This window comes from Oxyura jamaicensis, chromosome 3, assembly GCF_011077185.1.
Source record: "Oxyura jamaicensis isolate SHBP4307 breed ruddy duck chromosome 3, BPBGC_Ojam_1.0, whole genome shotgun sequence".
Classification (NCBI taxonomy): domain Eukaryota; kingdom Metazoa; phylum Chordata; class Aves; order Anseriformes; family Anatidae; genus Oxyura; species Oxyura jamaicensis.
In genome coordinates, this window is record NC_048895.1 from 4,475,102 (window position 1) to 4,496,828 (window position 21,727).

The 21,727-nt window shown below is 40.6% G+C and overlaps 2 protein-coding genes and 2 long non-coding RNA genes across 18 annotated transcripts in view; 1 reads left to right on the forward strand and 3 right to left on the reverse strand.

Annotated features, from left to right (window-relative positions):
• The window catches only part of USP34 (ubiquitin specific peptidase 34), a 131,187-nt gene extending 125,278 nt beyond the window's left edge, over positions 1-5,909 (reverse strand). For all 10 annotated transcript variants that reach the window (XM_035322425.1, XM_035322427.1, XM_035322419.1 and 7 more), the window contains exon 1: positions 5,543-5,909. In XM_035322425.1, the coding sequence (XP_035178316.1) occupies positions 5,543-5,585 (43 nt within the window). In that variant the 5' untranslated portion in view covers positions 5,586-5,909. The remainder of the gene's footprint in view (positions 1-5,542) is intronic.
• A 249-nt stretch (positions 5,910-6,158) lies between these two features.
• LOC118164732 lies at positions 6,159-11,396 on the forward strand. 2 transcript variants are annotated; one of them, XR_004749633.1, is made up of 2 exons: positions 6,159-6,658; positions 9,776-11,396. It is a non-coding gene; the product is annotated as an uncharacterized LOC118164732 (long non-coding RNA). The 2 variants fall into 2 exon arrangements; XR_004749634.1 differs by having other exon boundaries at positions 6,159-6,650.
• A 1,844-nt stretch (positions 11,397-13,240) lies between these two features.
• Positions 13,241-21,727, reverse strand: part of XPO1 (exportin 1) — a 39,054-nt gene continuing 30,567 nt past the window's right edge. For 4 of the 5 annotated variants that reach the window (XM_035322430.1, XM_035322431.1, XM_035322429.1 and 1 more), the window contains 11 exons: positions 21,523-21,679; positions 21,246-21,409; positions 20,320-20,454; positions 19,584-19,767; positions 18,025-18,131; positions 17,435-17,629; positions 16,613-16,781; positions 15,389-15,523; positions 15,104-15,263; positions 14,925-15,021; positions 14,150-14,296 (listed from right to left, as the gene is read on the reverse strand). In XM_035322430.1, the coding sequence (XP_035178321.1) occupies positions 14,150-14,296; positions 14,925-15,021; positions 15,104-15,263; positions 15,389-15,523; positions 16,613-16,781; positions 17,435-17,629; positions 18,025-18,131; positions 19,584-19,767; positions 20,320-20,454; positions 21,246-21,409; positions 21,523-21,679 (1,650 nt within the window). Of the gene's footprint in view, positions 14,297-14,924; positions 15,022-15,103; positions 15,264-15,388; positions 15,524-16,612; positions 16,782-17,434; positions 17,630-18,024; positions 18,132-19,583; positions 19,768-20,319; positions 20,455-21,245; positions 21,410-21,522; positions 21,680-21,727 lie in introns of all 5 variants that reach the window. The other variant, XM_035322433.1, reaches the window with a different exon arrangement.
• LOC118164728 lies at positions 15,952-16,579 on the reverse strand. The gene is made up of 2 exons (XR_004749629.1): positions 16,074-16,579; positions 15,952-16,025 (listed from the first exon to the last, which is right to left on the reverse strand). It is a non-coding gene; the product is annotated as an uncharacterized LOC118164728 (long non-coding RNA).

Consider the following 21,727-nt stretch of genomic DNA (forward strand, 5'->3'; position numbering starts at 1 on the left):
AAACTACTTTATCTTAGTGTCACCTTCCCTTTTGCTTTAACAGTTCACAGTTAAAAAGATATCATTTCCTCCTCTCATTTTTTCCTCTGGTTATTCTGATTTATTTGGAGTAGTACTTCACCAGAGTCCATGATAACTACAATTTGGGAAATACTGCTATGAAGAAGTTATTTTCATTTTCCTCTAAGTCTGGTTGCTCATCCCCTTAAATGCATCAAAGACAAAAGTAAACATGGAAGACAGTGAATATAAAGTTTATAAACAAATTATAAAGCTTTTCTTCAATGGAAGAAAGCAAAGATTTAGGTTAGCATCGTAAAGTTGGGCCATTACCCCAATAATTCCCCAACAGAATCTCTGCAAAGGTTCTGAACATAAAAACATTGAGGAATTAGAATTTAAGTAAGTAAATAAAGGCACGATGCAGCAGAGGCAACTGTCTTGAAGTCCTGCACAAGATGAATAGGCATAGTCAAATAGTCCAATAAAACTCTAGATCTGCACAAAAACCTACAGGCAGTCAAATAATTGATACTAAAGCTTACAGGCAGCCATTTGCCCAACAGTAGCTCTTACCGACTAAGTGATGCTTATAATGCAACATTTGTGATATTCTTATTATAAAATATATGTATTATCTAAAATAATACATGATGCATGCATCTACAACATAAAATATTCATCCTCTCCAGAGTCCAAATATCAGGCTGAACAACGCACTGTTCCGGAATATATTTATTTATTTTCTACCTCATGGTAAACATCATGAGTCCACCTTTAAGTCTCTTCTTTGTACCTTCCACATGCCAGGATTCCGTGACAAGAAGTCAGTTCAAGCATCTTCAGCATCCAAATTAAGGGTGATCCTGAACTATACAAATAGCAATAAAACACTCCAGTATCTCAAGTGTTTTATGGACCTGATCAGATTGGAAGGAGTTCTGCAGCCTAGCTAACAGTGATGATGGACAGAAGACTAAAATCTGTAGCAGTACTTCCAGTAGCACATCCATGGGCAGTGTTACATCCATCTCTCATGCTTAAGTAAACTCACTTGTGCTTGGTGGTTTTTTTTTTTAATGATTTATAAAATATTTAAGAAAAAACATAACGACAAATATGGCCTAAAAGCTTGTGTACCAATATTATCTAGAAGTCTCTACTAATCAATGTGAACAGATTTTATAAGGCTTCAGTATTGCTAGACAAAAACAGTTGGGCTAAAGAGGCAATCACTGAAGAAGCAGAACACTGGGAATAACACTTCAGTTTCCAGAACCAGAGAACTGCAAATAACCTAGGCCTGCCAATGTTACCTAAAACCATGACAGCCACTCTATACCAAAACCTATTTTCCAAGTTTGGTGTTCTTTCTGGTGTTTGGTTTGTTGTAGGTTTTTTAAAATAAATAAATAAATAAATAAATAAATAACCTTCTATAAAAACAAACCAAACATAAAGAACAAAACAAATGTAAACTGAAACCATCTATGGAGTTTTAAGTCAACATACATCAACACCCGCTGTGGTCCCACAGGGAAGCCTCTTAGGCAACCGAGGCTCTCTGTGACATGTCACAGCCAGGATTACAAGCGCAGCTGACTCAGGACCAGTATGAGAACCTCAGATTTCCACTTCAGGCTCAGAAAAGGCAGTCCCAGGCACACAATAGCAATCTTTAACACCTATATCAAGGAGCATCACGTACTCCACACTTTTAAGTGAAGGCTGTGTAGGTGTCCAACGATAGAATGGTTTTGCTGATACCTGGAAACCACTGCCATGAGACACAGTGACCCGCAACACTGTGGTGTAAGAGACTTGAGAGAGAAAAAATCCATGTTTATGTTACATTTTTGTATTTTCTGAGTTAACGAATAATTAGTTCATGATTATATGAATACCTGCATAGTACCTAGCAAAACAGAATTATCCTGATCAGGGCCTCTGGACAGCACAGCAACGTAAATATTACTGAAGAACAAATGAAACTCAATATAATCCCTCCTAAACTAACAAGAACTGGCATCCAAAGAAACCAAGGAATGTACAGCGTATTGATACCAGGGTTCATTTTAGGATACAGGATGCTGGAAATTAACATAAAAGCACATGACGTCCTCTACGTACTTTTCCCGTAGAAAGCAAGTACATTTAAATGAGCCCTTCTCATGAGAATCTGTTAAGTCTTTTATAAGTAACTGCCCTTATCTTAGACTTTAAAAATAAAAATAAAATAAGGCTACTTAAAGTGTTTATGTTGAGAAAGATTAATTCAGAAATCAGACTACCCTCTACGTAGACTTTACTTCTATTAAACCCTGCCTAGGAAAACTAAGTGATGCTAACACACTTAGAGTGCTCAGCAAGAAATTAAACCATTCAAGCGAGCAACAGATCTTGCAATACAAAAAACTGCTTGAAAGCCTATTTCATAGATGACATTGTGCTTCATGGAGTTCTTGGATCAAATCGTAACGTGAAACTGCTACTACTTCTCAGGAAAGATCCTCAAGATCAGGGAACTTACTGGGTTTCATACTTAGATCAACTGCTGATAGTAAAGATGCTAAAAAAAAAAAAAGCAACACTGCTGCTTCTCTCCATAAAACACTGCCTGCTTGTCATGCTTAGGTATAGTAATGAAACTTTGTGTTAAATACACACACACACCCCTTTGGACAAACAAAATACATTTTTAAACTAATTTTCTGATTCCACAGGAACTCACCTGGCACTTGAAAACACTGTAGACGTATGCCCACCAGCTGGCTACCTCTTACAAAATCAGGCCTAAGAACCTCGAATCTTGCAATGAGCTCCAGCGAGACAACCCTGGGCCTACACAAAGGTGTCTGCTAGACAAAAGCTCTAGCTCTGCACGCTGTGATGGGGTATGGATTAATATTTTAACAGTTTACAGGAACGAATATACTTATTTAAAAATATGCCCAGCTGCTTGCAGAATCACAAAGTTCCATCCTTCTGTCCTCTGCAAGTTGCTAACTTCTTCTGAAGAAAACTGGAGCTCCCCAAGTGTTTTTTTTCCACGCAATCCATTAGGAGTTGTTAGTCAATTCACTTTCTAAGTGACCTGTCATACAATTGATACCAAATAATTATTTTGTAAACATTAGTGCAAATGAAGACAAAGGGCTGTATGTACTCTCTGTAAAAATATTTAGTTTAGCAAGAAATTTCTAAAACAAAGTAGATGATGCTTCTTGGACCTCTTTCAAAATACTGTTTCAGTAGTTTCAGTGAAGAGGCAATCCCAAATGCTCAGCGGGCAGAAAAGGAAACTGCTGGCAGTCTCTGGCTCACACATTTTGGGCATGACCTCATTCTTCACTACTACTTTCCATTTTTGCTGCAATGCCTTAAAAACCAAGGCCTGACATTGTTTTTGTACATTAAGATTAAATATTACTTAATAAATACAAAAAATACTATTTGAAGTTACAAAAGAAAGTATATCGCCCTTGTAAATCCTTCTCATAGCAGGAATGCAGGTGTACAATGCACCGTATGGTATAGCTCAGTATCCAAACGCATACACGAAGTGTTTAAGTTTTCTTAAAGCATCCTTGCTCCTCTGGATGGAAGACTAAATCCAGTGTTATTTGAGCAGCATTTCTGGAAGTTCATTATACAATAACAATGGTGCACAATTTCCCTAATAAATTTAGCTGTAAAAGCCAAATTTGCTTTTCATAAATGGCAAGTTTGTATTTTAAATTACACAGAACCATCCATTATATTATCTAGACCATAGCTTATCAAGTATTATAGCAATTTATGATACATGGAATATCTACGTGCCTATATCCCGAGTACCTTGAAACGGTTCTAGAAATAAATTCATACTGGAAATTCAGAGATTTCTTGAAATACCAAGTTTAACCCTGCATTTTTTTTCTATTTAAATATATCAGTCTTGATCAAGTTTAAACAGCGATTACGTATCAGCTCATCAAAACCAACTGAAGTTATCTCTTCCAGCAAACAGTTGTCATCGGCGCACCGTTGATAATTTAGACCTATTTTGAACCTACTGTTTAAATAAGCACTTGGTCTATAATACCAACATATTCCCTACCTCTGCAGTTGAGAAAGATAAGATACACATGCTAAATTAAGTAAACATCCCAACAATTGTTCAAAACAAGATATAAGAACTACAAACTTAGTAAACTGAACAAGCAATTTTAAGGACCCAACAGTTCTCTGGTATTAACCTTTTGATCTGATTTATTCCCATCTCCAGACTCTCCTGAAAGTTTTACACACACGTTTTTGCTTTCCAGATAAAATGCTGACCGCTGCTGAATATCATATTTCCCCAGCAAGTAAGAGGCCAACTCTCACCTATCATAGTATCTACTGATAGATCTTAGCAAAGAACAAATACCACATGCAATTAGGCCTCACGAGAGTTTTTTTTAAATAAAAAGAAAAGAGAAAGAAGGCAAGCTCTACCCGGGTACCGTTCTAGGAAGCATTCTGTGTTTCAGTTTATTGGAAGCTGATTTGCTTCTAAACCGACGGTGGTGTGCGACCAGGAAAATGTTTACGTTTAAGATTTCAGATAGCTAAACTTCCCGCTAATCACCAACTTCAAGAGGCAAGTTGATTAAATCCCTCGGCATCTCCCAGAAATACCGTTTTAGGGTCTTTGTTCAGGAAGCAGCTCCCCAGACGGCCCAGGAAGGCAGGAAGGTGCCTCGCAGTCCGCGGAGATCCGCGAGCAGGTTCCAAGGGACACCGAGGCCTACTACGGGGGGGGCGAGGGGATTTCGTGCCCCGAACGAGACCGGGATCGCCGAGGGCCACCTGCCGTGCCGCCCCCCCGGCCCTCCCCGCTCTTCAGCCGGCACCCGTGCAGGGGGAAACTTCGGGGGGCAGCAGGAGAGCACCCCCGAGGCGGAGCCCCAAGTATTCCCTTCCCATGCCGAGCCCGGCCGCTCTCCTCAGGGCGCCGGCTCCCTCACAACCCTCACAGGCGGTGGCGAAGCGGCGCCCACCGCCGCGTCCGTTCCCCTCGGCCTCGCGACTCACGGCGGGCTGCCGAGGGGAGGCAGGAGCCCTCGGAGCCGGCTTTAAAAGGCGACCGGCCCAGGCCCGGCCTCCAGCTGCTGAGCAGCGCCCGGAGCGGCTCGCGGGTAGCTCCTCAGCGAGCCGGAGCCAGCTAGGCCCCGCTGCGGCTGCCGGCGGCGGGCTCCGTCCCCCGGCCCGGCCCCGCACGCACACACCTGGGGGGGCTCCTCGGCCAAACGGGGGCGACGCGAGGACCGGGGGCACGGGGACAGGCCTCAGGGAGGAGGGCGGGAGGGGGAGCCGCAGAACGGGCAGGTCCCCCCTTCGGCGGCCACCCCGCGGCCGGGAGGCCCGAGCCTGGCGGCGAGGAAGAGGAGGAGGAGGAAGGGCAGGAGGAAGGAGGCGAAGCGGGGCCGTAAGCCAGCCCCTGCGGGGACCGCGGGGTCCCGGGCCGGGCCGGGGAGCGCCGGGGGGGAGGGTAGCGGGGGAGGGCGGCCGCACTTACTCTCATTTAACACCTCCAGCAGCTCGGCGCAGCTCTCACACATTGTTCATTAACAGCAGCAGCCGCCGCCGCCGCCTCCTCCCGACCATTGATTGATCCGCTCGGTGCTGCTGATTGATGATTGATGGGGGCCGGGGCGGGGGTCAGCCGGGGGGAGGGGAGGGAGGGGGCGGGAAGGGAAGGGCAGGGCAGGGACGGGCAGGGAGAGGGGGGAGAGGCCGGGGCCGCTCTGGGATCGGGGAGGGGGGGATGGGGCGGCTGATCAATGCAAATGAGCCTGTGGCGGCGGCGGCGGCGGCGGCGGGGAGGAGAAGCCGAGTCACTCACTGGCTCCCAGTGGCTCCACGCGCCGCCATTTTGCTGAGGGGGAAGGAGGAGGAGGGGACGGCGGCGAAGGGGGGGGGGACGGGGCGCTCGGGCTCAGCTCGGCAGTTTCCGACCAGGCAGCGGGCGAAGGCGGCCGGGTCCCTCCTCCCGTCCCTCTCGCCCCGCCTTCACCCCCCCGGGCCGAGGAGGAGGAGGAGGAAGGGGCCGGGCCGGCAGCCGGGGCCGCCGGGCTAAAATGGCGGTTGCGGCGGTTGCGGCGTCTCACGCGCCCCGGGTAGGGCGGGAAGCGCCGAGCCTTGCCCGCCTCCTGTGAGGGGGGAGCCGGGCCGCGCTGCTCGCCGCCCCGCTGCTCCAGACGGCCTCGGCTGAGCCCCCGGGCTCGCTCCGTGCTCCCTCGCCGTTATTAAACTCTTGAGCCAAGCTGGAGGCTGCTGCTTCGGCCCGGGCGGGAGGTGGCGGGCTCGTGTGGAGGGGGAGCGGCCGCGGCCCTTCGGGACCTCCGGCCTGAAGGGAGCGCTTACCGCGTCGCGCCGGGCTCCAGCGAGCGCTTTGTCGGCACGCTGCGACGCGAGAAAGCTTCCTATTGCTAGGAGGTCTCTTGTCTTTTACGTGTTCTTGGCGTTTTCCTTTGGCGGGGCGCGGGAAGGAAGGAAGACGCGGCGGCCATCTCCTTCCCGCCCAGCCCTGCTGAGGGGAGCCCGAGCGGCGGCTGCTGAGGTGACTGCCGGGAGGCGCCCGGGAGCTCTTCCGAGCCCGGCATCCCGAAAATAAAACACTTGAAGTGCTACGGTATTGTTACGTGCACATAACTGCATTTTATTATTTTTGTTTTTACCTCCTGTGTGGCGGAGTTCTTGTTCCTGCTGAAAGAGGGGTTTGCTACCTTGGTAGACAGTATATGATAGATGTCTAATGGCAGGTGCCGCTTCTGTAAATAGTTGAAAATACCGCCATTTTCATGAAAAGATCTTTTAAAATATCCTATACCTGAAGTTCTTTATGCTTTTTCTAAGCAAAGTTTCAGAATTTATGCCGATTACAACTACCATTTAACTGTCACACTTTGAATTGCTGTATCAGACCTCTGGAAGACAATTGTTGGAGCAGCAGTTTTCTGTACAAAAAAAAAAGAGCTTTTATTTAAAAAAAAAAAAAAAGGAAACCGTGCACACGCGCATTCTCGTCTTCCCGAATCCGTGCAGTTGGAACATGCATCCCGTTCTGTACCTTGGCTGCCCGTTCCCGCTAGGCCGGCGCCCCGGCAGCATTTCGTGCTGGTTTGTATTGGTGCAGTACCGCCCAGCGGGGAGTTCCTGCATTGCTCCGAGGGATGCTGCTTCGCTGACTCGTACGTAGGATTAAGGAAACAAATCTATTAAGAGCTGCAATGCAGATGTGGTATATGTAGTTTAGTAGACAGTAAAATCAAAATTGGCGAATTAGGAAAAAAGATGGTGGCTGTATTGCGTTCCTCAGTGGCTGACTTGAATGGGGGAAATATGAAATATGAGTCTGTCATCGCTGAAATCCAGTTCTGTCTTCTTTTGATTCCCATATGCATAGGGGCTATGATATCAATGCTAGTGCTAGTATACGTAACCTCCCACTCACGTACACAGAATGCTCTCCTAACAATGATCAAGTTCAGTTTGTTAAGCGAAGACAATGAAGAACAGCACTGCTTCAAAATGAGACAAGTTCTTGTAGTCAATGTTCCTAGATGTACTGAACCCTGCAGGGCTTTTTTTGGTTGTGTGATTTCCTTCAGATAGCCTGAAAACTTGTATAATGGAAAAGAGCAGTCCAGAGTCTAAAATAATCGCATTCTGCCTGTGCTTGAAGTAAGACATCACCAGCCGCTTCTCTAAAACGGTTTTCAAAGTTTGAGATCTATGTGAAGGTAGATCAGAGGCTTTATGTTACATGTAGGCATAGTGTAATTTTTTCACTTGATACTGTGCTGGTTTACCCTCAAGGAGTCTATGAGATTATTTCAATTATTTCTCTTTGAAATATGTCATATGCTGAATAGTTTCAGTATTTGCTGGAATACCTTTTACTTCTTACAATTATCGGAATTGATGTTACTGTAATTAGAAGCTGGGTCTGTACAAAGATAAGCTTATAAGACATCTTGCCTTTGGCATACCAAGCTAATATGAACACCGTATCTCAAAGAAATCATGTTTATTTGCTTCCTTAACGTTTAGCAACATTTTGCGTGGATAGAATCAATGGCTATTCAATTTATGCGAGTCCTCTGCATCTGGAAAAGGATTACATTTTTGATAGAAAATATAGTTCCACTCTGCATAATCTAATTTGAACTTGCATTTCTCTTTGCCCTCTTCCTTCCTTATACAGACCTTGCAGTCCATTTGATCACGGATGCAAAATTAACTCCTAAAACATCTCAAAAGATTATTTTTCTGACAAATCATCTCTTTGATCTGATTGCACAGCCACATAAACACTGGAGTCAGCGCAAGGAAGGGGCCTTTTGAAGCATGGTATCACATGCCAAAATCAGTGAATACAACAGAAGAATATGGGTGACCTTGAGCGTCTCCTGCTTTTGTACAGACTTGGGACATTGCCAAATACATTTTACTGCACACAAGAGTCTCATTTTTTTAATAAAGATGAAATTGCAGTTGTAAAATTAAATGCTAGCTTCCAAACAGAAGCTGTAAGTGTTGGTGATAGTGATCATCAGCTGCTGGTTCATCTATTCATTCCTTATTTTCCCTTGGCCTTTATTCCCTGTGCCATCCTTGCAAGGTTGTTTGATCCCCAGGAGGCCATCTTTCCTTCCCTTGACTGTGATGCTGCTCTTGATCTGGAACTACTTCCTTTGGTAAACAATTTTTCTAAAGTAATTGAAGGTAAATGCAAGACCTGAGCAAAAGTAAAACTATATTCAAGCTTGGGACTGGATGAAGAGTTTGCGAACGTTCATACATGATCTCTCCAAAATGAGCTTCGCTGTGTACCAACACTGGATTAATACTGTAGTCCTGGCATTCTTCAGGAGAAAGATGAAGATAACTGTTCACCAAAAGAAAAAAACATGAAGTGGATTATAGTTTCAGGTGGTAAGGCTGATCATGGCCACTGTTCTTTTTCTGGAGAGCTTCAGCCTCTCCTAGCCTGCTTTGTGCACTCTATTTCTAAGCCTTCATTTAGTCTGAGGATTGTACCCAGCCTCATTCTGGGATAATCTCTCTCTGTGTGTTTCAATTGTTACTTGGTTATTTTCGTCTATAAAGTAGTAGTTACATGACTGATCATCCTCTTGATTCAAAAGCAGGTATCTCTTGTTCTCAGCATGAGTGACAGTACCATCAGTAAATGAACCATCTTTCAACTTTAAATGAAGTCTCTAAAGTATGTGCACAACATTTTCATACATTTGGACCTCTTTTTGACTCTTCACTTGTAAAGCATGCATTTATGACTGTTTGTAGAAATTTGTTTTACTGATTGCTCAGTTGCAAGAAGTTAACCCAAGAAGCCAACTGCTCACAGGTAGAGCTCTGGAGATAAGAGTTCACAGACTAAATATATAAATAAAATGATGGTCCTGATGCTCTTTCATGAAATTACCGATCCACAAATGCCTGCAGGCTTGCAAAGTATTATTTAAAAACTGAGACAATGCTTAAGAAGAGCAAGATTTAAATGGTATTAAAGAAAAAAAAAAATAGGCCCTTTTACATATTCTGATGGGAGACTTGAAAATTTGCTATTTAACTTGTAATGAAATGAAAATACAAATGTCACTGAGCTTCTGGACTTCTGTCATTCTCATCTGTATTTGTAATTTTGAAAGTGTACCTTCCTTAACCCCATCTTCTTCTATTATTATTATTTTTAAGTGCTCTATTTTCTTCTTCCCACTTACAGCATAAAGAAACACTCACAGGTAGACACACATATGAAGACCAAGAGCATTGCAAGACCAGGCACGTTGCAGGTATGTATGTAGACAAAAAATGCTACTGCAGGTACAAGTTCTAATTGGATAAGATAGAAAGTTTTCTTGAATATACTGCTAGCAAAGAGGCTGTATTAGCTACATTCTATTTTTAAAAAGTATACATTTCTGCCTGTGTTTATCAAGCTGGCATAGCAGCAACCAATTACAACACACTAACAGCTCCATCAGGTAGCCCAAGCAATCTTACCCAAATTTTTAAATACTGAAAACAGAGAAAGGCAAGAAATAGTTGAAAGGTACACAGCTGTAACCAGCTAAAAGTTCCCAAGACCACACTGTTGTTCATCTTTGTTCTCCTCCAATACAAACAGTAGTAGAAAAGGTCTTCTGTCATCCAGCCAATATCAAAGTTTAAGTTGACGCAAAGCGTCAATTATCTAATGTATTTTGCCCTGGAAACACCAGGGTTTTTGACTCATCATTGTGACATAGCATCTTTCTCTAGACGCTACCCATTAGGATCACAAACTATAAAATAGTTTATTTAGAGAGGCTTGAAAAAAGTGATCTGAAATTACCCGCTTCCTTCAATAGTATTTGCACTGCTGAAAATAGAAGTACTCGTTTTTTTTTTTGTTTTTAATTTTTAGAATACAAACAGGATCTTCCCCCCACACTCAATAAATGATTAGTGGTTTCAGGTACTTCAAGTAATTAAGGTGCATTATACTTAATATCTGTAAGAAAGCTCATCTGAAAAGTGATTTCCTTATCAACTGGAACGGCTAAGCCTTTTTCCAATAGAATGTTGTTGGTAAGCCTTGGACAATGGAACAAGCATCTCCTAGATGTGAAAGTCAAAAAATGAGTCCTAAGAAATCATGTACAGGTGCATTCATGAAGGGCAGGGAGGAGAGGTATGTTGTTTTACTCAAGTTTGGCAACAAATTTTTATTTTTTAAGTTTTGCTGTATTATATTTGAAGACACATCCAGGAAGAAAGGGAAAAAATCTAGGTATATCTTTCAGCAAATAATACCTGGGTCAATAATCATTCATCTAAAGAGACAGACAGGCTCTGAGGCACGAGCAGCACTAATGAGAGTCCCTCACATTAGTCGGCCTCTACACATTCTAATGGTGCATCATTTGCAGCATCTTTTCCTTATTTTTCCCCCCATGAAGAAACCCACAGCCTTTCCAGTGCTAAAAACTATCAGAAGTAACTCTTCAAGGTTCCTTGAGTGATGAGCATTTCTAAAACTTTTTGCATAAATATTAACTTTATTGGAAAATAGTTCACTTAACCAGATTAACACACACCAAATTATTCAAGTAAAAAAAAAAAAAACTAACCTAAAATGCTTTGGAAAATAATCTGCTTCAGTTACAGTAGCAAACACATGGTAGCCTAAAACAAGTACTTGGGGGTGTCTTCATCAGCTAACAGGCAATCAAGTCATGTAAACACAGAAAACACCCTGTAATATTTTTGTTAACGAGTGTACCTAGAGCACATAGAATTATTGTTTTTCTTTTAAAATCTGTATAGAAATATGCACAAAGTAAACGTTGGTTTACATATAATTACAAGTTGTAGTTATTTATATGATGGGTTCATGCTTTTTATCAATTTCTTTTCATTTCCAGAGTGTGCATTCAAACTAGTATCTGGAACTTTCTTAGTTGTACGTTTTAATTATTTTCCACATTCAGGATAACTTCACTAGAAGTACGCACACACCCTTCCTCTCCCCCCCCCCCAAGTCTTTAATGGTATCAAGAGCTCTGCATAAGCTGAATTTTTATAGCATCTGCAGAGATCAGCAAAAGGCACCAGTTCTGAAGATAACACCACAGTTTTTTTTTAGATTTAAAAGGGAAGTGAAAACTAACGTTAAATTTTTTTTACTAGATCATCTAAAAGGTATCAAAATAATGAAACAACTCTTCTCTGAATTGCCTTTTTAAAAATACATTTAAGATGCTGTTTGAAAGCGTAGGTCAGGTTTAATTCTTTAGCTAGCATCAGACCATGAGCCTCACAGACTTGCTTCAGTCTTGAACATTAAAGATGTACATAAAAGTGAATATGTATTTTTCATTAAAAACTATTTTCTATGTACTGCTAATGTCACTGCATGTCAGAACTAATCTCGTTCTGTGACTCATAGGGATATGGTCATTCTGAAGTCATGCTGCTGGGGGCATTTCCATTTTAATTTCTTACTGGTCTGCACAGCTTTCGATAATCTGTAGCTCTATAATGCTGCGACTCAGCCTGGTCAGAAGCAATTTTAATGGGCATTCCAAACGTGTCCTTCAACAGTACTTCAAGTATTTTAAACTGCTTATTAAAGTACATACTGCCTTACGAGAACAGAAAGCCATACTTAATGGGACAGGAAGACATGGAAAAGCTTAAAGCACAAGTCTGACAAAAACGGAATTTTGCATCTAGCAGAGTAATTAACCATTTTGGTAGGCTATATTTTAAATCCTAGTCATAAAGGGTTTGAGGAACCTTCTCTCTACAGCTTAGCACTTTCAAATCACAGTATTCGTGATAAATGATGTTCCAGCAGTAGGAGCTTTGGTTTTTTAAGGCCAGCTAAGTCAAACAATGGAGAGATGTTCACAAACAGAATGAGACCGGTTCTTAAGACTGGAAACATTCTGGTCACAGCTAAATTCTCTATGAACACTGCTACTTCATGCATTTCTACTTCAAAATGAATGTACAGTACAAAACTAACTACACTATCCAAACTTACATAAAACATCTCCACAACTGTCTAACCTTGTTGTATAGCTCTGCATGAACGGTTATACTTTGCATCACAGTACCAATCCTAAGACTACAAGACCAAAGAAATGGAGAAAACTGTGGGAGACTTTAATGCCAACTGTTAGAAAACAGAGGAAAGACATTACAAACATGGGAAGCCAAGACTGTACGCCATCTTAGTGTTCATACTGCTTGCTTTTCTTATCTGTAATTCATAAATCTGTGAAAATCATTTAACTACAAAACTTTAGGTAGAAAAATAACTGCAGATCTTGTCTATATTCATTAATAATATGTACTAGTATCATTTGTTTAGTCAAGATACAGTGCCATAACTCTTTGAAATAATTTACAAAGAGTCCATATAGAGAGAGCAAGAGTACCTTATTCCTGGCATTTTATAGCAATGTAGTATGGAATATTTTTAGTCATGGAGGTAAGCCAGAACAGCTACTGTACTTCCAAATAGAACCCAACTTATTTCATGTTAACTTTCGAGCATAGCCAAAGTCCTTGAGATTAGGGAAGCCAGAAGCAACAGCTATCTAGACCTCAAAGAACTTTTCCTATGCCTTCAGGATACAAATCTTTATACGATCACAGCATTTTCATCCAATGAAAGAATAAGCCGAAGAAAGAAAAATAAATGTAAACCAAGTTTATTTTGCTTTTAAGTAGTGTTCTTTAAGCACTACAGCATGGTAAACAATGTAAATTAGTATAAGTCATCTCAAAAGCCAGAGTTTTTTTTTTTTATTTTATGAGTTGTTAAAAAGATGCAGCCTATTCTAACAGGATAAATATTTTAACCATTTCACTTCGAGTTAATGAAGGCTCACAAATGAGCAACACTCCTCATTGAGGAAAACAAAAAGCTGTTGTCGACAAAGCGACAGCACACACACAAAAACAAAAGAACTGTGTAAAAATAACTAACTGTACTGTGTTCCCATACTCTTTAGAAGTTGCTTTACAATGGGATGATATGCACATGATCTTGCTGCAAACTTGCCATACAACTTGCAAATACATGTAGCCTAGCCTTACCACTCAAGTCCAAAAAGCTGCTAACTGATCAAAAAAATGCAGCACTATAATCCTCTGCATAACAATTAATTAAATCTGTTTTACTCATTACCTTTTCTCCTAGACTGCAGGGCAGGCTAGAAAGAAAATGATCCCAAATTAAAAATCGATACTCTTACAGGAAATTGTATAATTTTGCAATATAGTCTTTTACAACTTATGTTTTGCCTATTTTCCCCTTAGCCACAAAATGGGCATGAAGTAATTAATTACTTTGAAAATGCATTAATTTTCAACTTCATGCAAATCTAAATAAAGATGACCAAACAAAAGCTTAAACAATGGAAGGATATTTCACAGAAAATTTCTTATACAAAAAACACATAAGAAAAAGGGCCACTAGGTGACATTTTAATTTACAAATTGGCATCATTTTGGTCAACAAATATCCAAGTGCTGTTTTCTTCTATCACAACAAAGTAGCTGTACAGAAAGAAAACTGCGTAACTTGTTTTATTATTATTTTTTAATCACACATCTCCTCAGGAATTTCATGTGGATTAAGGATGCCAGGTACAGACATCTGAAGTTTATGCTTCTCCTCTTGAGCCTGCCGAAGGGCTGTTTCTCTTTCCTCCAAGAATAAATCTGATGTGTCTTCACCTGCAAATTCCTGTATAATTCACATGAAATCATTAGTTTACTGTCAAGCGCTTTAGGAAAACTAGACCAGAATAATGCAGGAAACATCTTCCCTTCACTGTCAGACTTTTTGCTTGGTTTGCCTTCCCCGTTCTTAAGGTCAGAATTAATATAAAGGAATGCAAAATTGTGTAAGATTTTCACAATGTTACATCAGATTTCAAGCATATTGTCACTAGAACAGCGTAATTGCTACTTTCAATTGTCTGACTACTGTAGTCTCAACACTAGTTCAACACATGCTTTCCTACAATCATGAATTCTAGCATCTTTGGAAAAATAAAAGGTAGAGTACTACTATTGCATGTTTCAAAACATGCCCCAGTACCAAGCAGAATGTTTTGCAGCCATTTTAGACAAATTGTATACACAAAATGCAAGCAGCATCAAGTATTTAATCCCAATTGATACACGTAAGTCATGCTGAAATGGATTGCACGATCCACCATCCACAGATGCTCAAGTCATAAGAGATTTCTCCTGACATCTTAAGTAGCAGTAAACCCTGATCTCAAAAAACACTGTCCTATTACTTCCAACATCAGCTTCCTGCTGAATAATCGCTTCAAATCCCTTAAAATAAAGCACACTGAACGTACCTTGATTTGGACCAGGAAATCCCTTAGGTGCTCCTTGAAAGCAGGAATATCCTGGTTTAAACTGAAGAGTCCTGTTACAAACAGCTTAACCTGGGCACTAACAGTAAACAAACACATCAGTTAGTATTTCAAGACATAAGAAACCACTCAGAAGTATAACATAACCACAGCACACTTACTCTTGCAGATGAGGAAATGCAGATTTGAGAAGGTTAGCAACGTACTCCTGAATAAACATTTGGTTGTTCACTGGATTTCCAGGGTTTAATGGAGTACTTATTTTTCCCTCTTCTACTAAGTTGAACATGTATGCAAGGATTGATGCATGCATTGTCAAACCTGAACGGATCAAAGTTATACAGATGCTGTTATTATTGCCATTATTCAGGAACAGGATATGTAACATTGTTTTGACGCTTAGAAGGATTGTTTTCATCAACCAGCTCACATATATGCATTCTTACCCGCAGTATGTGAAGTGTCTGTTACGACTGAGAAAATGTGCTGAAGGATATCACAGAAATATGTCTGATAGAAACTCTGGGCAGCTGCCTCTTCTTGCGCAACATTCTGCAGTAGAGTATAAAGTATTTGAAGTCCTGGAAAATATGCATAAAAGCAAAGATGACCAACAAAACAGGATTAAAATCTCCATTTGTCTTTCTGCCTTTTTGAAGTGGGGCAAATACCCCAAGAAGTTCTGATAGGCATTGAGAAGGATTACACATGTAAAGATTTTCTCAGGTAGCCGCTAGAGGGCTGTAGCCACATTATATATGGAGCACTGACTTAGTTTTTACTGTTAGGTAGCAGAACCATAAAGAAACAACCACGTCACTCTACTTGTGCCAGCAGAAGTGAGAAACCCTGTGCCAAGAGAAGTATTTGCAAATTTAAGAAAGGAAAATTACATGAACACAGTTACCTTACTAGCTCAACTGACACTCAAAGGTAGCTTTTCTCCCAATGCCTTCCACTCTACAACTGACTTGAAAACTAGGTGGCTTTACAGCTACTTTTTTTTTTTTTTTTAAATCAAGTAGTCAAGATGCTGTTAGAATTGAGCACATACACACAGCTTCTCCTACCCTCCCTTGATAACTCCCATACTGGAGGGCTTTTTCATTACTCAAGTCTGCTGAAAACTACAGCTGCTCATTAAAACTTCATCTCGAGTTTAACCTGCTGTTGACCAAAGGAAGCACCAATTCTTTACAGTTTAAGGTGTTTCTATTTGCCACGGCTGGCTCCCAGACTGAGTTCACCCCAGGCGTTCGTTTTTCTGTTGGGTTTTTCACTGGTTACTCTGCAACTGTCTTACTGAGGTAAAAAGTCAAACATCGCAGGCTGCACAACAAAAGCAGAGCTAGAACACCAGTTTTAGCACCAATGAGTTGTTGCATCAGTTCAGCCATTTCAGAAGAACCCTCACATGGAACAGACAGCAAGCAGAAACTCTAACAGGGCTCTCTTGCAGCTGTGGGAGTGAAACAGCATTCAACTTTGAGCACATTCACACATATCTGATTGTCCATGTCAGACCAATAGAGGAAAACACCATTTCTGTACAAATGCAATACAGCATTGTGAACACTATATTTGATTAAAGAAAAAGATACAACACAGAATTGGTATTCTACCACAAAATATCTGATACTGCATATTTCACATTTAGAAATTCAGTTTACCTGTATCTGCAACATTTCTCATTGTATGTTTGAAAGCCCAAATAATAGAATCCAGGACAAGTTTGAACTGTGCAGGTGGAATGGCCAGGAATGCTGGGAAGCAATGAGAATTTACAGCCTGGAGTAGCAAGAAGAAGTTTGTTCTATGTTCAGGATATTCTTCAAAATCCTAGAAAGGATAGTAGGGGAAAAAAAGTGAAAATTCCTGAAGAGCTGAAAGATCCAGAGTATCTCCTGCTAAGAAGACAGAGTCAATAATACCCAATTCAGAACAGCAGTTAGGCCCCACCTTAAATAAATTTAAATACAAAGCAAAGGTTACGATTCTGAATAAAGTTTTCTCCCTTGCTTTCATGACCAAAGCTTGATCAAACCATCTTCTAGCGTTACACAAGACTGACAGGCTGAGCTGCATTTTGTCAGTACACAACCTTAAGCACTACTCGCTGCACAGATTTAAGACAGATGGTCTCAATGCTTGTTGAGCACCTCTGTTACTACAGGGGTACAACTTCTGGTTCTACCCTATTGCAAAGTGGCTGGTAGTGCTCAAGTATTATGCAAGTACATATTGCAATTTTTATGCTACAGTTTGCATCAGCTATGGTATTCAGTGAGGAAGCATTTAAAGAGCTGATCAATACTTATATTCATAAATGTGAAAATGTTATTAATTTTAGTAGTTAGCCCTACACTGAAGTATACTTCTGCTTCCAGAAGCATGACATTCCAAGTTCCTGGGACAGAAAAACAACTGATAACTCCACTTTCTGTCTTCAGTTTCTAGGGAAGGTGCTTTATCCAAAGTTTAAATTTAGATACCTTATTTATCATATTTAATGTGCACTCAAAAACAGCATCAAATATCTGAGGTATTTCAGCAGTAATGTGTCCACCCAGCTTGTTTACAATGATAGCCATAGTACTAAGTACTTCGGGTTCTCTAGCAGCCGGCACGTTTCTCTGGTAGTCAATGAGAACTGCATCCAACAAGGGAGGAACAAAGTTTTCAGCTACCTAAATAAAAGAGCAAGCCATGGTTATAACAACGCAGTTATTGCCCAAAGTCTCAAGTTATAGCTTAATTGTTTAGTTACACAGATACCTTTCCTAACAAAGGAATACTTTACACAAACTTCCCACCCACTGTATCCATCCAGCAGTGGTTGCAAGACGATTGATTCTCTTAAACCTCACTCCCCCCTTAGGATCACCCTCAGCTAAAATTAACTGAAGCATCTCAAACACAGTTCAGGCCTACCTCTATATGATCACACTTTATCCTTCATATTTTACAGTCCTGAAACAAGCTCTTGTGAGCAGGAACAGTGCTGACTGCTCTTCAGTCAGCAGCAGGACAGTTCTTACTGGTTTTGTCTTATGAGCTATTTGTATAAAATAAATTTACTTACCATCTGAGGATCATTGGACCTGCTCACCCAGCCAGAAATCAGCTTTAAAGTTTCCCTTTTTACAGTCCTCATACTTCTAATCAAAGGCTGCTTTGTTACCATTTCACCTGAAAAGTTTTAAAGCCTCACTTAATCTGGGTAAAGCGTACCAAACAGATTCACTTCAACTAATACCATAAACCCAGAATGCTTCATTTTTATACCCATGAAGACTTACGCATATTCTGCAGGTTAAGAACTACCTCCCCATTATTCTAGCTCCATAGGTCCGAGCTGCTACTTAGCATTATAAAAGCGCTACAGGCAATACCCTACTTAGACAGATCCAAAACAAAGCTTCAACTTACTTTTTAAGTAAGGGAGTCTTGCACATTTATTTTACTATCTGGACCAAGCTTACATCTGGTTCTTATTAAGTGACGGGGGGGATATGCTGTGTTCTAAAGCAAGCTCCTTGTTTCTTCCCAGACAGACCTAATCCTTCAGCCTTATGTTTACACAAGGAGCCTCATTCTTAGCTGTTTCTCACATTGAGTCTATGTAATCTCATCAGTAAAACCTGTTCTGATCGAGTGCACAGCCATACAACCATTACAGTACGTCCAAGGGAAACCCTGGAAGACTGCAGCCAGGGTAACAAGGGTAGAATTGCTTCTGGCACCAGAGACATCACGGGCAAAATAGAGGCGGTTGTGAAAACATACACTAAGGCAAGCACAAACACAGTAGTTGCCGCTCTAGGAGCATGTCCATACTAGAAGTTCTACCAACTGCTTCATAATCTTAAAAATGTTCTGTCCATTAGAGCTGCAGAATCAAAACACTGATTTCACAGCCAGTTTTATTCCAAATTCTGAGAAGCTACTTCAAGGTCAACCAGCTGCTCACTTACAAAATCGTACTTAACATTCACATTTCCATCTAGCGTCATCTGCATGGGTAAGAAAATTGGTCATAACACAGATGACTAATCCAATAACTGACTCATTTAATCTTGTCAAGAACTACTGTAGCAGCACATTCTTGGATACCATAGGCCCTAGCTTATCTAGCAAAAATTGGTCAGGTAATTGACAATCCCTTCTCAGTGGTTACTGGTCTGGTTTATGATGACTTTGAGGCATCTTCACTAGTTCTGTATGCTTCATTTCTGTAATAACGCTATTTAGTAACAATACCAGACTAAAACTCTGCCGACATTAAGAGACTCAACTCAGAGGCAGTTTTCTCACATTCAAAAATCAGAATAAGCTAGAAGAATGCATGCTACAACTTGTCTCAGCAAGACAGGTATTAGTTTTAAGCAAGCTCCTACAGTGTTTTGCATCTTTCACAAGCTTTCTTGCTTATAGCCTTCCTCCCTCCAGAAACAGTTTCTTTATTCGAATAAAGCAGCCAGCGAACAACAACAAAACCATCTAAGCAAGCGCACTCTTAGCCATTCTCCACTTGCCCAAACACTAAAAACACACAGTAGAATTAGCCCACTTGTAACATACTTGAAACATGATTACATGCATTGCCAGCCCCATTTTCAATAACAATGTAGAATTTCTTACCGTTAGCCTGAATAGCTGCAGAAATATTTTCACTTAGGCACTTGTACACATTCAGCATATCTAAATAAATTCTTCCAAGTTGAATCACAAAGGGGTGGCCAACTGCTTTACATGCTCTTACATTGGTTTTCAGAATGCTACCAAGCTGCTTAACTGTTTCAGGATCCTTCAGAATATCAACATTCTGTCAAAAAATTGGAGTTCATTTTGTTTAATGAGTAAGAATGCCTTTTATCTTTTAGTGCAACAACTATCACTTTAAAGAACTTATCTTTCTCTTATCTTCTTGTATTGAAGAACATATTGCTGAAATTTACAAACCGTTACTGCTGTTTAATTCACTTGCCATCCCCTCACATAGAGAATTGTGATAAAAACTTCAACTGAAGTTTTATTCAGTTGAACTTGTGGCCCAGGCAAAAGGGAGTCTCGAAAAAAAAAAGCGCTATTTTTCTGATGGCAAGTAATCATTCACAAAGAATTCCCTTCTCCTTTACAGAACATGCAAAGCAGCATGTTCTGTAAAATAATAAAAATTGTCCTTTAAATCATATTTAATTCAGTATTCTGCCATTTAACCATCCTCTCTCCAAACAACGTTTTTACTATTATGTCACAACCGTTGCTTTACAGAAGTCCACCACAGCTACGTATAACCTAATAGCAGGGAAAAAAAAAAAAACACACAAGTTTGCTTTACCTCAACAAAGAACGCACTTAAAATTTAAGGGCTTACTTTTGTTGCCTGTTGAATTATGCTGTCCCACACTTGATTAGGAAGCAACATGTATTTTTCTATCAGATGTTCCTGTACAGTCTGGTCTGTCTGTGCCCCAATCATGTATCCCACTGCCTCATAGAACGTATGCACCTGATTGGAAAAAGGAAGTCAAAGAGGAAGATTAAAAGAATACGGAAAAGTTTACATTGTTCTCAACTAGCACGTAACAGAGACTGAAATTGGGTTTCCACTGTCTAAACACCTTCTTCCCACTTGAGTTTACAGGACCTCTCTTCTTTTCTTACTTTCATCACATTTAAAGCAAAGCTCCATTCCCTTCTCTTCAAATGTCACTATGTACATCCTGCAGTCTTCCTTCATTTCGCCACCACATCCTGAAGTGAGGAAGCTCAGGCACACGCCTTTAACTCTCAGGATACATCTCCATTTCTTTGTTTTACATAACACTGGGCTAACTTAAGAGCAAGATAATATTTATATGCAAGCTTGAACTTAACACCTACTCTACCGAAGGCTTCAGTACATTGAAATACAGTCTACATCATGTGTGCACTGTGCACTCTTAGAGGAGTGCATCCTCCCTAGAAGTACCCTCTAACTCCTGCACATACAAGACCCATCTATTATAGTCAGATACTCTTCTTTCCCAAATCAGAACCTCAAAGTTAGATTCAGCATGTTATTCACTTGTAATAATATTCTAGAATACAGGATTTTAACTAAACACTTTAATTCTTACAAGAATCCTAATTAAGATCTTAATAATGCAAACCAAACATACTTTTCATACCAAAGCACTGTCAGTAATGAAAAACAATAAGGAATACAGTTCAAGTCTGGAAAACCATTCCTAGATTTCAGTCTTGAGTACATTTTTATTGGGCTTTAGAAATTTACCCACACTTCTGAATTCAACATACCTGTTGTGGCTGAAGGTCACAGATGATTGTATTAATATTGTTCAAGATTTCGTCAATAAATGGCATGACCTCTCCCACTTGAACCTGAACAAAATGTCGGCGGCATTTTTGTGCTATTTTTATGAAGGTATCACAAGCCATATCCTGGACGCCATCGTGGGTTTCTAAATTAAGTCAAGTCAATTACTGTTTAGTATATTTCCCCAGACATGCACATGTATGAGCATCAACTTTTTATCTTTAAAAAGTTAAAAGAGCAAATGAAAAAGATGATTACCATGCATAAATTCAAATAGCTTGTTGACGACTGTCTTCAAAAATTTCCAGTGAGCCCTCAAAAACCGTGGGTATTGACCTACTATGTACATTATATTTGATGCAATAATGGCTTTATTGTCTTTTCCTCGCTTTTGTTCACAGAGTCCCAGGAGATCCTACAACATAACATATTATTAGTTTCCTCCCCAGATTTGTCCAGTTCA